Raw genomic sequence first — 17,411 nt, 5'->3', positions numbered from 1 at the left:
CTAGCTAGCTATAGCTAAGTATCAGATGGCACGGGGTAACGCATAAAGGTATGTTTCTGGCCACCTTGCGAAAGTAAGTTAAGTAACGTCACTCACTAACCTTTTAGATCTTGTTTTGTCTTTAGTAACTCCTGAGAAAAATACCTGGTTCTTTAGCTTGTTAGCTAGCTAGCCCCGTTTGATCGTCCGCTACTTCATGCTGGCGCTGCCTTTGCTGAAACAGGTGTCTGCTGTTGATGAGGGTGAATAAAACGCAACCATAATGTAAAATACTTGAAGATAAAACTACTTTAAAAGTTACAAGAGAACCTAAAATCTCAGTAGATAGCGAAATCTCAGAATCTTTTTTTTTTTTTTTTTAACGTAGTTTGATTAAGATTTGGTGCAGCAGTCTAAAATAGGCTCTGCATCATAATAACCGTGAACATAGAATCATGATATAAAAAAATTACACCTCATTTGTTAACATTTCAGTTATTAATAAAAGGAACATACAATCAGTCATTTCATTTCACTTTTATTTGTGATAAAACATTTCGATTTGAATGAGCAGGTTAATATAAAAGCATATAACTTAAAAGGGAGGAAGTGCCATATGTCAGTACAATTTATCACAAGCTTTAGGTGGCAACAATATAGTATCTAAGCTACCACAAATGGACTCAAAATAAACATTAAAACAATATGTGCAGTCTGCGCAATGTACTCTACAATACCTACTAAAGAGTTTAAGATGCATGATAGTTAAGGGGTCTAGTACAGGTGCCTGGGACAGTAGTGCCGAGATCGAAAGGTGTCTGATGGTATGCCACTAGAGGTACAGCGGCACATGCAGATCCCATGTGTGGTATGCTGCTTGTGTTCCACTGGCACATACCTTTCCTAACGGCAGGTGTGGCTTGAAAGTGGTAGGCAAGGATAGTGAAATTACTTTACTGTTACTGTCAAGTATTTCATATTAAGAAAGAAAACTATCATGTTCACGGTGGATTTGCTACGTATATCCTACAATTTTATGACATGATTGTTGTAACGTAAGTAGCTACAAGTTAAGCTGATTATAAATGATACAGTGGTCTGGTTAAATATCCACAACAGAGGCTTATTGGAAAATGCTTCCACAGGATTGTGGGGGCTGGCAATTACTAAACCCTGGAAGACTAAAATCAGCCAGCCCCAGCTCATCTGGCATGATGTCAGAGTCAACAAAGAGGTTGGGGTTGTTGAGATACATCAGTAAATCATCCTCTGTGGCGGAAACGGAGCCAGACAGCATGGGATCAGGTTGATACGTTTCCAGAGGTGACTGCAGAGGATGAGGACTCCCGTTTTGTTCTGAGGGCAGAGAAAGGGACAAGAGAAAGATACTAATTCTGCTGTCATGGCTGTGTTGTTTATTTCTGGTACTGCTTTCACAAAAATATGATGTGCTATGCAATCCCAAAATACAAAAAATGTAATTACAGACTGATTTTGCGCAAGATTCTCATGAATTGCATGCAGTGATACTGGGTTTATGTTTAATGTTTGTATTTTCTTTTCAGTTTGTTCAACTTGTTTAATAGATCGATACCATTCTCATATTTTTCCATTAAATATAAGCCAACAGCTGGTTATCTTAGCTTAGCTTAGCTCAGCTCAAAGATTGGAAACGGGGAAGCCTGGCTGTGTCAAATCTGCCAACCAGATAAAGTTCACCGATTAATACGTTAATGACTATTTTTTGGTTCTGAGCAGTTGCCAGGCGACCACATTCAGCTGGATTCTCGCGATATCACCAGATCAGGAGAGAATCGCTGAATCACATATCACACAAAAATCCATCTTGTCAGGCTTCAAGTAATGCATTTGTGTCTGAACAGCAGCGGACCAAACCAATCAGCGTCCGGTGAGGAGCTACTGGCAGCTAAGGTCGTGGTTTAGGTGTGTGTGACGGCGGCAACTGTTCGTTCTAGGAGGTTCTGGTAGGTGGATTTTGTTACAATTTAAAAAAGTGTATTTCTTAATGTCCCAAACTTTTGCTTTCACCAAAATGGTACGTGGATCTGCATGCAGTCAAGCTCAATATTTAATGGACTAAAAGAGAAAAACATATTTCCTCAAACTTTTCTACACGTGTCTTTTAAAACCCTGAAAAATATATTTATAATGGATTGAAATGTAACCACTGTAAGATCGAATGCTATCGCTACCACAATTACTCCTAGTGATGATAATAATAATAATAATAATAATAATAATAATAATAATAATATAGCCATATTATCTTTGATTTTATGATTCATCATTACTGGTGGTATTGTTTCCTATGGCTATGAGCTGTTTTTATTTTACAGTGTCTTTCAATTGATGTTAATAGATAGACCAAGCAAAGTGTTAAAGTATTCAAGCATCAGAAGGGAGAATTAAAATGCAATAAAAAATAAAAAAATAAAAAAATTTAAATGAACATGTTAGTATTATGATCATATGTTCAGTAGAGCAGACTACTGTATACATGCATGCAGTAGAAGCAGCCCACAGCCCTATGGGATGTTAGTTAGGAGTTCAACAATTTCATAGCTGTCGCCTGACATCAATCTACACAGCATCTTCCCCACTGATTTCCTACACCACAAGGCCATAATAGAGAGGGGAACACAGAGCTCTGTGACAAAGGTAGAGCGATTTGTTGGATGAGGTTTTCAGCTGGATGGAGAGCAAGGAGAGCCATGACTCACCAGCTGCCTCTCCAGACAGGCCATTCATTGGCTCCAGGCCTTCACCCTGTGCCATGTCAGAGTACATGGGTGACCTAGCCTCCAGTGTGTTCCTACATGACCAATAACAAACAGTCATTACAACCAGTTGCTCATGTCATAACATAAAAAAGGGCGTGGGTACACTACTTCTTAGATGAAGCAAGTGCACTTTTAGTTTGTAGTTGTTGTTTCTGTAGAAATAGCACATTTACAATACAAAGGACAATTTTATATTAATTCAAACAAGCAAGACACTGTAAACCAGCCTGGAGAAAATTAATAATATACTTACTCCTTGGAAACAAACACCAGTTTGGTTTTGATGTACTTTATGTAAGGACTGTCACCTGAAAGAGAATGAGTCATGAATGAACGTGAATGAATGTGTCATATTCATCCACAACACCATCACTATAGTGTAATTATACCCATGATTACTGCAAGGCAAAACACCATTCAAGTAGCATTAACCAAAACAGCAAATGGCATGTGAGCTGTGTTTCTGGCAAATTTGTTTTCCAAAAATATTAAAGTGACAAGCTAAAGGGGTCAGCAAAAACACTTGATGCCCTTACTTCCACTCCTCTCAGAGTAGTATCTTCCGAAAGCCTCGTCTTTAGGGGTGTTGGGATATAGGTAGAGCAGAGGATTTTCTGGGATATTTTCAGCTTCTAAGATCTGGAAATTCCTGATGATTTCATGAAACGGGATCTGGCAGAGGTCAACTTTGGTGAAGGGTTGGACTGTCTTTACATCAGGCTCACCTACAAATAGACAGTGGTAAAAGTAAGTTTAACTTATCTAACAGGACGCTTGTTGGTCTACAATGTAACAATTTCAAAAGAAAAAAAATTAGAGTCATTATGAAATCAAAATATCTCACCAGTTATGGTGGTGTCTACCCAGGAGAAGGTGATTCCTCCAATGACACTTTCACTGAAGCGCAACAAGAACGTGCCTCTTTGTTTCTTCTTCAGGAGGGACTTCTCTTTGCCTTTGCTCACAAAACCCATGATGAGGCTACAGTACAGATAAAAAGTCTTACATAAAACAAGAAACGTCTCCCAATTCCCAGGAATTAAAGGCATGGGATAAACTGCTATGTATTAAACCAAGATTAGACTAAAACATACCCTTCCCTCCACAGGTCTTCAAGGTACGTCTTCACCATCACCAAGATGCCATCAAACCACACCCAGAAAGTGTCAGGAGTATTTTCCTGTAACAAAAGTGTTTGATACCATGTTAGGAAGCTGACATGCACATTAGTACTAAACACAAAATAAATTATGGGAATTCAGTCATTAGTTTTGCAGATATTTGGTCATAAACCAAAATATTGAACAAACTGACATAACATGATGGTGGCTCTAGAGGAATAAATCAAGGGATCACTAAAACAGCGACAATTCAGCTTGAGGGATGACAGGAATGTTTGTACCAAAAGTAATGGCAATCCTTCCAATTGTTGTCGACATTTCACTCAAAACCGAAATTCATGGTGACACCAGATGGAAAAGTCAGGGGATCACCAAAGTTGAGATATTTTGAGTCGAGTGGTTAGGGTTAAGGTTAACCCCTCAACCCATGTTGAAAAATGTTTTCTAGGATTCAGTATTCTTACCTTGCTAAATTTTGACCAAGGTACTTTGTGGGTGTCGAAGTTCTGCTGCTTTCCTGGTGGGATAGAAACAAAGATGCATTATACAACTCTCATTCACTGACATCATCTATAATAAATCATGCAATACATTTTTTACACCATGTTTCTAGTGCTGACAGTTGAGTTGTTGTTTTTTTTTATCTTTAAATGTAAAACCATCAGTCTTAAAGATGCATTTTAGTAACTTGTGTCAAAATTGGATCAAGGTGTTTCCTGATATTATGTTTGACTCACAGATGAATGAATTCAGCTCTTTTTATAGACAGAACTGCAAAAATAAGCAAAGACAAGCAACTGAAGCAGACCATAGCAGCAACATTTACCAAAGAGTCTGTGTGCAATCATTTCCAGCTGAGCCTCATTCAGACCACGTTTAGTGGCAGAGAGAAACTGCCAGCTCAACATCTCTCCAAACTGCAACCAAGGGGCTGCAGGAGAGTTGGCAAAGAACAAGACATCCTGGAAAACAGACCCATATTAACAAATATATACATAATTGATTTCCAATGCCTTCTTAGCACAGGTAAATTGCAAAATGCTACATGTTGTGTGTTAGTCATGGGGATCTCTCACCTTGGTGTCCAGACTGAGCAGGTTGAACCAGAGGACAGACGCCCAGGCACTCTGCTGCTGGCTGGAGTTGGAGATGATGACCACCGGGAGGGAGGAGGCCTAGGTTGGGTGCCAAAAAACACAAACAACTTTTATTTAGGTCATATTTCCATTATCAAGACAATAAAAACAATGCTATTATGCTTAATTTGTATATAGAGCACATGTAGTGTAATGGCATGTTTATAAAGCTAGCCATATTACAAGAAAAGAAGTAGAAGAAACTCCACCTGCAACTCAACCGACAAGCCTTTCAGTTCAAATACAGTGTCGAAGTAGATGATGTGCAGCTCCTCTGTAACACTGAGAGAAATCTATCAACACCAAAACACACCCACACCCACACACACACAAACACACACCATTATTTGGTTGTTCACATCTTCTTGAATTATGACTTACTGAGTTAAACTGTAAGCAAAGGTTGTATCTTTAGGACTGCCGAAGTCAACTCACATCACTGACTCCTTTGCCGCCACCTCCAGACTTCTGCTCCTTCAGAGTCTATGGACATATAAGGTACACAAATTACAACAACAATTACCACCTGCTGGAGTCAACTTTATGTGTGTATTTGATAATGTAAACAGTTAAGTATGTTACAGGATTTATCCTTCAGATATCGAAATTGTATTAAAGGACTTATATCTAATTGTTGATACAAGTTTCCTCAGTAGTCATTTAATATTTTTTCTCTTTTCAAATCATTATCACTCACAAGATGTCTGAAGTCTGCCACCATGCCTCCACTCTGGCTCTCTGCCATGTTCAAGGCCTTAATTTTGGTCCCCAGAACATTAAAACGCCGATATCTACAAACATACAGTACAAGGGTTTAGTTAAAACAAATTCACAGTTCTTCTAAAATTAAGGGAAGCTGAATTTATAAAACAAATATTCACCCTTTGATCTGAGGAGCCTCCCTAATTTCAAGGGGGAGAAAAACAGAGCAGTGACCACAGGGGGGCAACAAAACATCATAATGTGTTGTTTAAAGTCAAGAACAAAAGGAGGAGTCTCACCTGTCCATAGATACATTCACTTTCATGGAGTGGTTCAGCTCAGGGAATTTAACAAGAAGCCTGAAAAGATTATGTCAGGTGTAAGATTTTAGAAATATTAAGATACTAAACAGTAAAATGTGAAAAATAGGAATAAAGGAACGCTCTCAAGGTTACAATATAGAACAAAATAAGTGTGATGGATCAAAGTCACATTTGAGAAAAGAATAACAAGGCTTTGCAGAAAAACATTCATTTATCAAGATTCTCCTTATTATTCTCATATTAGTTAAGAACTGCTGTAATGTTTATGTAGTGAACTATAATCCACTACAGGCAAAGTGAACTGAGGTTAGGTGCGTTTAGCTCCACTACAACCCTCTGTTACGATCTGTTTGTGTAGCTAAAAGTACATTGTGCTCTTTCAAATGTCTTGGTTGCTTCTTGTCAGTGGCCTGACATGTACAACTATAATACTAATAACTGCATATTTATTTATGAAAAGTGATACTGATTATCACATTACAATGAAGGCATTGGTCAGAATGTACCGAGTAGTCTATAGATGATGTTACAAACATGTACTTAAATTCAAATAAATACTTAGCATTGTACTGTTGCCTGGAGTGGCACACTGACCTGGTCTTGACAGAGAACTGGACGTTTGTGCGGAGCACCAGGGGTCCTTTCCCCTGAGGCATGGATGGCTGAGTCTCAACCACAAAGGAACTTCAAGAAACAGTAAAACAACGGTGTCAGGAAATTTCACAAGGAAATCATAAGAGAGCAAGAGAGTGTAATGAAGTGTTTCCTAAAAGAGAGACCTTTTGAGTAAGTTTTTTAGAAGAGTATCTGCTCTTCTCTGCAATACAGGTTTTTGGGCCTTCACAGGGTCGTTGTCATAGGACACTTTTCCTACCAGCTCCTCCAGCTTACCAAGAAACTCCCGCACCTGGAACAGACACACTGCCACACAGGTGAACCTACAAAACAAGAAGAAAAGAGCAAAAGTGATGATGTTCACACCAGTGTTAATTTTGTTAACGAAAACTATGACAATATATATTCATCAACAACCTTTGTTTCCATGACTAAGACGAGACAATGACGAGTTGCACCAACGTACTTAAACACTAACTGGGACAACATCAACATGCAATACTGTTGACAAAAGAAGATGATATAAAAATGTAGTTTAAAAAAATTAAACTTTACCAATAACTCTCTTTATTTTCATTGACAAAAAAGGGAAGACTGATTTTCTTTCAATGCAGCAGTTTCGTGTCCTGTGCTGTGTGCGTCATATCAGGACTAAATCTGCGGCGCACACACACGCACGCAACTTTATTTTTCTTTGGCGGTGCCGATCGTCTCTCATAACGAGACGGGTGGGTGCGTGTGTTTCGTAAATAACCCTGACCCAAGCATCACTAATAATTACAATTAGGAGGACTCAAAGTAACTGCAAAGCTGCATTCTTAATCATACAACCTGTGTTTTTAATCAGATAATGTTAAGACAAAATCTTATGTGAAAAGTTAGACTAAAATGACAAAATAATTGGTTTGGGCTAGACTAGATTGACTGAAATGTTCAATATAATCTGACAAAGGTAACACTAGTTCACACAAGTCTCAAAAAATGGAAAAAAGACAAATGAAGACCACAAATGTAATAATAGTGGTGGATTGGGGAAGTCTTAAATACAGCCTATAAAACAGCATGTTTTTCTTCAGCCTTGCACTTAATTGAGTTGAGTGATTATTGATATAACTTTTATGGGCCTTTCAGACACAACGCACTGGGCTCAGCGCAGCAGCAGCGTGAGGCCGCAGCCCGCGCGCTGAAAAACACTGGAGATGAACATACCACTTTTCTAGCTGATCCAGACAAACATTGTCTGGAGCGCCAATGCAGGCTTTCTGCTGCCTCCTCTGCCACTCCACCAGCTCCTTCTTCACCAATGTGTCGATCAGGTCATCAGTTCTGTCCAGGCACTTACTTAGGTCTGACAGTGTGCTCTAAGAAGGTGATTTTATGAGACAAAAATGTGTTATTATTTTTTTAATTAGGAAAAGAATTGGCCTGAAGAGATGGTTTTATGTAAAAAATGAATAACTCCATACCTTTCTACATTCATTCAGTCTGTTGACAAGTAACTGAAGAACTTTCATTTGTTCCTTCTTCAGAGCCTCATCTACCACAGCTGTATAACCATTTCCACAGAGGGATCACAGTTTCCATAGACAGACCAAAACAGAAGAGAACATGAAGCTGTGATTCAGGCCTCTGTATTACTCATCCTCAGAGACCATTGTCACAGTATGCAAATATAACCAGAACTTTTTAGTCTGCTTACCTTCCATCTTGTGAGTTTGGTATTTAAAATCAAACTCGTCTTGCTGCTCCTCCAGACATAACATTGTATGTTCCATGCACTATATCATAAAAGTCCAGCGGGGGGGAAAAATGAATCAACTGTACTATCTTTCAACTACAAAGCACAACATAATGGCATAAAGCAACATAATCTGCACCTGCACTTCATTCTTGAGGCCAGCTATTTTACGTTCAAGGTCCCGTTGGCTGCTTGTCTCCATGGCTTCCGGCTCTACACACAAAAACTGGACCTGCAACAAAGCAAAGGAGTAGGAGGATTAAAAGTCTTTCAGATGTGATACAGAGTAATATTGCTGCAGACAGTGCAAAGAATAAGTGGCAGTGAAAGTGGCAGTTAAAACATATCACTGCTTGGTGGAAAACTGTTGCTTTTTAGCCCACACACTGAGTCACACACCTGTTTTCAGTACATGTGGTGCTTTCTAAATAATGACCAAAAACCATTTTTCAGAACTACTGAAAACAGACAAAATGTATAATGGAAATTCATACTGAACACCTTCAACATATGCTTTATACTAACAAAAGCTTTAATTAAAGTTATGAATTAAGTAATAGTACTGCAGACACACAGCACATCCACTTATGGTGACTGACCAAATGAGTAATTTGGGAAAAAAACGCCAAAACAATGTGACCATATGATAAATTGTTCGTTTGTATAAAAAAAACAGGTGACAACTGCCCTTTTCTAGAGCAAAATGTGTGTGAGGGCTGGGCGATATGACAATATAAAAATGCCATTGCGTTGTCGAAAAAAACAGCGGCCAAACTGCGTTATGGCAATATTTATGCCATTTGGGTGGCGCTTTACCATGTGGTTATTTCATATAGAGTAGGGATCTTCAACAGGGGGTCCGGGACCCCTAGGGGGCCTTAGAGTCAATGCAGGGGGGCCTCCAAATTAGTCTTAATTTATTTCAAAAATTAAAAAGACTTAACATGAATCTAACATATTATCAAATATAAATCCCCACTGATGATACGGTTACTGGCCTATAGGTAAGGTAGTCACTAAGGTAGCCATCCACAGATACAGGTAATCCTAAAGATTCACTGTGCCACATATATGTTATAACATTAAAACATGATTTATAAAATCATGCCAACAATTTTTAGGCTATTTTAATAGCTTAATATTCTATGCAAAAAAGGTACGTATAAAAGTTTTAGGCCGCCCTACATGTTATTTTAGGCCCAGTTTTATATGCAACTTCATTTTATACAATATATGAAGTAGGGGGTCCCTGCTACGTCTCTCTTTCAGTTAAGGGGTCCTTGGCTTAAAACACGTTGAAGACCCCTGCTATAGAGCATTTATTTATTGAATTACCAGAAAACATGCTATATCGTTAAAGAGTTATGAAATGACCTATGTAAGATTTTGGCCATATCGCCCAGCCCTTATGTGCGTAATTGTTTTCATTAAATATTGTATGAGCAGCAGGGTGTGTTAAGTTGATGAAATGTTGCCTCAACCTGCTCAGCTAGATCAGCACTCTGCAGGATTTCCTTCTCTTTTCCCAAAAACCACAGGATTGTGTTTGCCAAGGCACAAGGTTCATCCAGGTACTTCTGTCAGGGGAGACAGGTCAGATGGATATCAGAGTCAAAGTTAATTACTTAAAATGATCAGCAAAGGCAGGAGCAAGAACACCTGGAATGTTGATATAAAAAAGAAAGATTATAATATTTATATTCAAGGTGGATATTTCCAATTTAAAACAAATATGTCCCACAACAGTTCTTTTGTTTTCCACAAATCCCATCCAGACAAACCTGAAAGTTCTGTTTATAGCGTCTTATGTTGTGCTGCAGTAACAATGACTCCTCCTGAACAAATCGGCTGTGTTGTATATCCAGATTCTCCAGCAGGACCTGGAATAGCACCATGGCAAAGTCATGGTCCCGTGCTGCTCGTTGCCTGAAAAACAAATGAACAAGATACAAATAGCAGTGTTTTACAAACAGGGTAATTTACTGTGATCCTTGGATGATACAATCTGGGTTGAATGATAACAGGGGCAAAAGAGATGAGATTACCACTCCTGCTTCTCTATCCAGGCTGACAGGTAGTGCCGCACATCCATAGGCAAAGCATCCCTGTCATAGAGCTCATGTAACTGCTGTGTGTACGCAGCAGGCAGCTGCCTCAGTCTGTCCCACTGAGCCATCCTTTGGTTGATCAGGGGAAACGCCAACATGCAAACAAACAGAAAACCACAATAATTGCTAAACAGTACGAGGTCACGTTCTGTAAATAGGGGCGTCTAACACGCACTGCACGATCCAGCTGATAATACATACAGCAGACGCAGCAACGTAAAATTACATTAATGTCCATAGTAATATTCTACAAATTCGTGAACTCGGGTACATGAACCAAAAAGAAGAAGGTTATTGTCTACCGGCGGTCCCTGACGGCGGTGACGGGACGCGGCACAGAGCTCCAGAGAGCCGGGGATAAAAGCAGGCAAGCGGGTGTCAGATCTCGAGCACCGGAACGAAACACCGATAGTATGATAATAACACCCAAAACACAAGATCTCAGTGGTTTCTGTTACATGAGACATACTTTTAAAGTATATGTATTTATAGATATCGTTTTTGATTTGGACGGCCCTTAAAAGACAGCGCCATTACATTTACATGTGACGGGTTCATGAATACAAGTCTGTAACGTTAATCGACAGTTGAAGGAGCAAAGTGCAACTCTTGAGATGACCTGTGACAGCTACTATACTATTTTGTGAAATGTATTGACTGCAAATTGTGTTATTATGTTTTAACAAGCCATTGGAAGTTGAGACCGAGTATCCTTAATTTGTATGTTCGCCAAACTGTCAGACAACAGCGCAGACAGGGACGATCCATTAGTAACAACACATTTACTCACCTTACTTTATGCTGTCAGTCCAAGTGCAACTTGAAATGTAGCTAGCTAACGTTAACGTTAGTAACAACTGTTAGCTAACTGGTCATTTAAGACAGGCGCATAGCTCTTGATTCTACGTTAGTAGCTAACGTTAGCTGTAGCTGCTGTTAGACGTTGGTAAAACAAAACAATTTCCAAAAATAAGCAGGCGTGTCAATGTTATTTCCTTAATTTTTGTTTTCTGAATCATTGGATGTCTATTTATCCCTCCCAATTGGTTCTTCTGAAGATAACCATGGGCACCATTTTGGCTCTGACACAACTGCAGTTAAGGCAGTTAAGAGTCGAAATGTCCGAGTAAAGTAGCACAGTTTCCTCGTGAGTTAAGAGCTAACAGCTCATTGGTCGATACAGACACAGAACAGCACGCGCTGTTGGTACACTTTCACGTCAATCTGTAGCGAGGGGGAGTGGTGAGCAAAATAGAAACTGATGGCCCAATCTGAAAATTTCACGAGAAATGAGGTTGTGAAAGTGATAAAGTGATGCACTGGTTAAAAAATCAATAAACAACTGAACAGGTTATGTGTTTCTGATAAACCAGTCAGAATAACAAACTACTGTATAGTTTGATCTATGTCAATGCATGATATTTGATACGTGGCCTATTGAGTTAATATTTGTACGTAGGCCTACAATCTCAATAACAAAAGATCGAGTAGGCTACTTGCTAAAGAGCAAGTAGCCTACTTAAAATTGTACTTCAGTAAATATAGGCTACTTATTCATTATTTACCACCACTGCTACCAAAATACCACTTCCAAATATTTAAGCTATCAGTTAACTTCATACACTTTTTTTAAATTAACACTTTAAAATAATAGCCCTAGTGCTATTTTACTCTTTTTCCCACTCAGCTAATCGACTCTTATTGGATATTACAATAATAACAGTAGCCTAGCATTTAGTTTACTCATTCCTTCCTTCATTCCAGCTCCCACTCTCCCCAGTAGGTGTCATACTTGCCTCACCGTTACAGAAATAAGTTTGGATTCTGAATAAATTAATTATTAAAATTAGCCATGAAGAAACTGTGAAAGGAATTGTAGAAATTCTGGGTTCCTGATTTTAAATTTGTCCACTCGACACCCCCTTCAAAATGTATGGTCTCGCCATAAAAAAATAGTTTTTGAACGATTTTAATCAACATTCCCTTGATTCATTTATTTTTTTAAACAAAAGCTACCATATATCTGTGCTATGGATAGATGTGGAAAAGAGAAAGGTTAAAAACTGAGGTTATCCTTCTAGACAAACACATTTTAAACTAGTGTTGCTCTTTTAATCAAATCAAATCCCTTTCCACCCAGAAGCAGGCGTGTGTTCCTGTACTGGGTTTATCTGATTAAACAACATTCAGCTTGATCCTCATCTTTTTCCACTAGATTTAGAGAGCTAATGTGATATGTTTTACCTACTGTATATTTTAGGTAGCTACTGACTTTGGTTTCATCAAGATGACCAATTTTATGAGAAAGTAAGACTACTCTGCAATATAAACAATGAGTGTGTGAAAAACTACCACACTGACAGTCACTGTATACACACATATTGATTTAATATACAATTTATTGACATTTGAAGAAAAAAAGAATGTAAAAAAACAAAATTTAGTTTTCAGTCTATTGTCCCTGCAATTAACACCAGAGGTGGGAATGTGACTCTGACCTGACCAAACGGTATAATGGAAGAGAAGAAAACATCAAGAGTGAACAAAAGAACAACATTGGTTGGAAAGGAAAATGAAAGTCTTGAGGGATTGGATGTTTAGTTTCCTGAGACCAGTTCTTCTTCAAAAATGTCTGCTTAATATTTGTTCAACTATCTGTTTTACGCAAAAGCAGCTATTTTTCTACAAGGAAAAAGGTTGTTAGCTTATGTTACGTTATGAACATACTAATTTATATATATATATAGAATATTGACATTGTTTACAATTAATGTGTAATTTAATTAAGTTTTTACTGTAACTGAATTTGCATTATATTTTAGGCTAATTCACTTAGTTTACAAAAATCACTCACATCATCTTCAATTAAGAATAATCATTGTGTCAAACTTCAAAGGTCCCATGGCATGAAAATTTCACTTTATGAGGTTTTTTAACATTAATATGATTTCCCCCAGCCTGCCTATGGTCCCCCAGTGGCTAGAAATGGCGATAGGTGTAAACCGAGCCCTGGGTATCCTGCTCTGCCTTTGAGAAAATGAAAGCTCAGATGGGCCGATCTGGAATCTTGCTCCTTATGAGGTCATAAGGAGCAAGATTACCTCCCCTTTCTCTGCTTTGCCCGCCCAGAGAATTTGGCCCGCCCATGAGAAAGAGAGAGACATCATGGCTTGCAAACAAGCAAAAGTGGCAGATAGTCAAGGCCACACCCCCACCCTCCACCTTGCCCCCCTCTCTCCTCCTCAATAGCATTTAAAGCTACAGACACAGAAATGGCACATCCTAAGGAAAGCTCATTGTGGGACTGGCTCTAGTGGCTGTAATTCTGCACCAAGGCTGAATTTCGGGAAAGAGACTTCAGATACAGTATTAGGGGACCACTAAGGCCTATATAAAAGCGTCCAAAAAGCAGCATGTCATAGGACCTTTAAGGTAGTTTGTGTGCACAATCACAAACGAAAAAAAAACCCAACTATTTTTCTCCTTTCAAAACTTGATTATGATAATCGAGTGAGTAATACAAAAACGTGTAATCTTGTTTTCCAATTAACCTTAAGTCTAGTAAACCGATATGTTACTCTTCAAACATGTCAGTTAACAAACATTGATCCTGTGTCATTGTTTGAAAAAAAATTATAAACTAATTATAACAATATTTATTGCTAAAGTTTCACAGCCTGATTTATTGATCCTTCAGTCTACTGGATGGTGATGACGCCCTCCTCCCAGCTGACCTGGTTCACCAGCACATCGTCTTCCTGCTTCATGGAGCTGAGCAGATACTTGACACCAGCTTTCACACCGGTCTTCATCCCTGCACCCAGGGCGTAGCCTGCCACCCCGGCAGTTCCCCCTGTGGCGACCATGAGAGCATCCGTGCCGAGGTCAACCGCACTGAGGATGGCTCTCTCCTTGGCTGTTTCAGAGCAGTTGACTGAAGCATAATACACAGCTGTGCCAAGGTTGTAGAGGGTGCTGACTGCAGGGATCCACTCCATCACGTTGTACACACGCTCCTCGCTTTTGTTGATGCAGCTCCTCTGGGGGCTTCGCTTCACCCGATGACCCGAAGCAGCGGAGGTCAACTCAAAAACATGGTCCTCTGCGCTGCATTGACGGATCCAACATTCAGACACTGTGGATTCAGAGGGCAGGACGTGGCTGCCTTTCTTAAACACTGCCTGGTATTTCCCAGGTTTGAGTAGTCCACTGCTGGTCACACCAGCACACAGGACTCCCAGTCTCTCGCAGGTGCTCACAGCCTCCTCTAGATCACCTGTGGCTCCTTCCACAGCTGTTCCTGCCAGTGTGGTTCCCCTCACCCTGGTCCAACCCTCACAATGCCCTTTCTGTTTGGAGGGACCTTCTCCCACCATGGCCAGCTGCTGGATGTTAAACATCACAGCCTCTATGTGGCGCCCTGTTTGATCCCTCCCTGAAGACGATGCTTCTGATGCAGGTGCAGGTGTTGATGCAAACTTGCTCATCCTCCTCTCTATCAGACCCTCCACCTCCATCAGAAGCTCCTCCGTGTCTGCCACTCCCAGCAGGCTGTACAGCTTAAGCACCAGGGTCTGTGCCTCTTGTGGGCAGCCTGCCACCACCAACACAGGCACTAAAGAGAGACCCAGGAGCTCCTGGGGGAACATGGAGGATGATGGGTCGTCCACGGTGCTAGCAGACAGCAACTCCTCACAGCTGACATTCCCCTGAATCTGGAGATGATCTTGAATCTGCCCCTGAAGTTTCGCCCTGAGGACTGACATTATACGTTTGGCAGATCGAATAGGATCAGGATTTTCTGCTGCTGAGATACTGAGCTGGGTTTGGGATCCCAGAAGAGACTGATGATCCGGTTTGGTTGTCTCCTTTCCCCCTTCATTGAAGTCAGCTCCTGGAAGCGTAATGTTTCTCCGTGCAAGAGGAGGTGGGACCCTGCACAGAGCCTGTTCATTCAGCAGGAGCTGGAACACAATCAGCCACTTCAACTTGGAGGACATCATTCCAGTCTTGTTGGAGCTTTCCCCCCCCCAAAGCTTCTACATTAAACACAGGAGAAAAGAAGAAGAAAAACAACCCAACAACATAAGAAATGAGTTCTCATTGTACTGTAAATTCTGCAGCCAAGCATGTTTGTCTTTACTTTCACGCAGAGATTAATTGGCTATAGTTTCGGCTAGAGACAGTTTTGTGGCTGCACCTATTTCACTGCAGACTCTAAAAACATGTTAAATGACTCATTACTCTTATTCTGTAATGTTTTTAGTGTCACAATTAGTCAATTGTCTATGTTGTTTGATTTCAGAATTGTAATCCAGTCTGCTTGCAAAAAAAGCCCAATGTGGAGTAAAATACTTATTGAATAGCCTATTTTAAAATCTTGAGCAGGAACAGTGACGAAAAACAGTTTGTCCATCTATGACTTTAGTTATGAGAAACTATTCCAGTGTCAAGATTATCACATTAAAGGTGATTTTCTTTTAACAAACAAACTAAAAAAATCTATATTTTAAAATGTTTTCAGCAAAAACAACGCATCCCATTAGCCTCCATACTCAGCTTGTCCTTTCTTTTTCTGTACTATAACTACAACTAAAAATAGAAATGTTGTTCCACACACAACTTTCAAATTTCATTGCATCTTTTATTCCTGTGGCAGCTGTGTTTCCAGCACCTACCTTAATAACAATCAGATGTGGAGTCCAGTAGAGTGTAGTGTGACCAAGATGGCTTCAGCATGTAGGATGCTTTTTGTTTTCCTTTTTCCCCTTTCTTTTCCTCAAAACATGCATAGCAATCTTCTTTCTCTTTGCCTCCAATGAGAATCTCCTTCTTTACAGATGACATCCCACAGCCCTCCCTCTGTCTCGTCTGTCTTTCAGCTCCCTCTTCTCTTTGGCCTCATTCCTCAACAGGGAGATCAGGGCTTGAATATTGATTCACGTGGGGAAAGTCCATGTGTTTTAAAGCAGTTTTGTTTGTCTGCCCTGCTATCCTCTCATCCCCCCATCCCTCTGCTCTCTCTCTCAGTTGGTAGGTTTTGTTTTTGACCTAAATACTTGAAAGAAATCTCCCCTCATGCCGTGAGCAAATTTATCTCTTACACAGTCAAGACAAGTGAGAAAAACAGGGGGCTATCTGAAGTAAAGACTGAACTCATTCACAGAAATAGTAATTGGAATATAGGCTATACAAAACTCTACTTCACAATGGATGAATTTTTGTTACTGCAGACCTGTTCACTCTCTATGTATTTTTACATCTAAACACATCACTTTCCTGTACTAACTTTATTTAGAAAAGAGCTTCTTTAGAATAAAATATAATAACATAATAATAATAATAATAATAATAATAAATACGTTGTCTACTTTTTTGCATGAACAAAGGCATACATTTGTCTTTGGTTTGCATTTGCAAAATCTGCTATTAAAAAAAGTACATTAAAACACATCATATCACATCCAGACAGGACACATTAAAACACATTTAAATAAAAACACAATACACAATAGAAGCTACATTAAAATGAGCACCAGGTACTCAGTGGTGAGGACTGAATCCAGGTTAAATAAAAGTGCTGCGTGCAGAGGTAGCAGACTGGCTTCAAACAGTGGCCTTACTGATAAAGATATTTTATGGCAACTAGGACAAACATTGTTTTCTTTGCACAGAGGACTCTGTACCTTTGCCTTGAGACCTAAGTTCTTTTATTCTCCGAAGCCCCATTTGCTCACACTGTAGAAACTGTTGGTAAAAGTCCATCTCTTTGGCAATCAGATCACCCAGAATAGCATGACTTTGCCCTGGAGCAGGCCGTAGCAGTCCTATGAAAACCATGTATCTCTAACAAAAAAATAAAGCTATGAGCTAATAAAAACAGTCCTG

The 17,411-nt window shown here is 39.6% G+C and overlaps 2 protein-coding genes across 6 annotated transcripts; both read right to left on the bottom strand.

The window, feature by feature from the left end:
* Nucleotides 1-500: 500 nt before the first annotated feature.
* Nucleotides 501-11,624, bottom strand: stat2 (signal transducer and activator of transcription 2). Of its 2 annotated transcripts, XM_031320982.2 has the most exons (24): nucleotides 11,314-11,621; nucleotides 10,461-10,592; nucleotides 10,197-10,341; nucleotides 9,897-9,992; nucleotides 8,555-8,647; nucleotides 8,377-8,455; nucleotides 8,144-8,223; nucleotides 7,887-8,038; nucleotides 6,842-7,000; nucleotides 6,657-6,746; nucleotides 6,039-6,098; nucleotides 5,919-5,939; nucleotides 5,735-5,828; nucleotides 5,473-5,520; nucleotides 5,247-5,330; nucleotides 4,978-5,076; nucleotides 4,728-4,863; nucleotides 4,366-4,418; nucleotides 3,875-3,960; nucleotides 3,625-3,761; nucleotides 3,317-3,505; nucleotides 3,034-3,088; nucleotides 2,721-2,812; nucleotides 501-1,335 (listed from the first exon to the last, which is right to left on the bottom strand). In XM_031320982.2, the coding sequence occupies exons 2-24, from the start codon at nucleotides 10,589-10,591 to the stop codon at nucleotides 1,103-1,105; spliced, it is 2,412 nt and encodes an 803-aa protein (XP_031176842.1). In that variant the 5' UTR covers nucleotide 10,592; nucleotides 11,314-11,621; the 3' UTR covers nucleotides 501-1,102. The 2 variants fall into 2 exon arrangements, with proteins under 2 accessions (XP_031176842.1, XP_035858420.1); XM_036002527.1 differs by lacking the exon at nucleotides 2,721-2,812 and having other exon boundaries at nucleotides 11,314-11,624.
* A 1,266-nt stretch (nucleotides 11,625-12,890) lies between these two features.
* apof (apolipoprotein F) lies at nucleotides 12,891-16,505 on the bottom strand. 4 transcript variants are annotated; one of them, XR_004897722.1, is made up of 4 exons: nucleotides 16,202-16,500; nucleotides 14,231-15,562; nucleotides 13,994-14,157; nucleotides 12,891-13,317 (listed from the first exon to the last, which is right to left on the bottom strand). XR_004897722.1 is itself a non-coding variant. In XM_036002534.1 (3 exons), exons 2-3 carry the CDS (start codon nucleotides 15,524-15,526, stop codon nucleotides 14,098-14,100), a joined length of 1,356 nt encoding a protein of 451 aa, XP_035858427.1. In that variant the 5' UTR covers nucleotides 15,527-15,559; nucleotides 16,202-16,505; the 3' UTR covers nucleotides 13,862-14,097. The 4 variants fall into 4 exon arrangements, 3 of the variants coding, with proteins under 3 accessions (XP_035858427.1, XP_035858426.1, XP_031176819.1); XM_036002534.1 differs by lacking the exon at nucleotides 12,891-13,317 and having other exon boundaries at nucleotides 13,862-14,157; nucleotides 14,231-15,559; nucleotides 16,202-16,505; XM_036002533.1 differs by lacking the exon at nucleotides 12,891-13,317 and having other exon boundaries at nucleotides 13,862-14,157.
* Between the last annotated feature and the right edge of the window lie 906 nt (nucleotides 16,506-17,411).

The sequence above is a fragment of the Sander lucioperca genome, chromosome 6, assembly GCF_008315115.2.
Source record: "Sander lucioperca isolate FBNREF2018 chromosome 6, SLUC_FBN_1.2, whole genome shotgun sequence".
Taxonomy (NCBI): Eukaryota; Metazoa; Chordata; class Actinopteri; order Perciformes; family Percidae; genus Sander; species Sander lucioperca.
The sequence above is the reverse complement of the archived record's forward strand: the minus strand, read 5'-3'. Positions and strand labels throughout refer to the sequence as shown.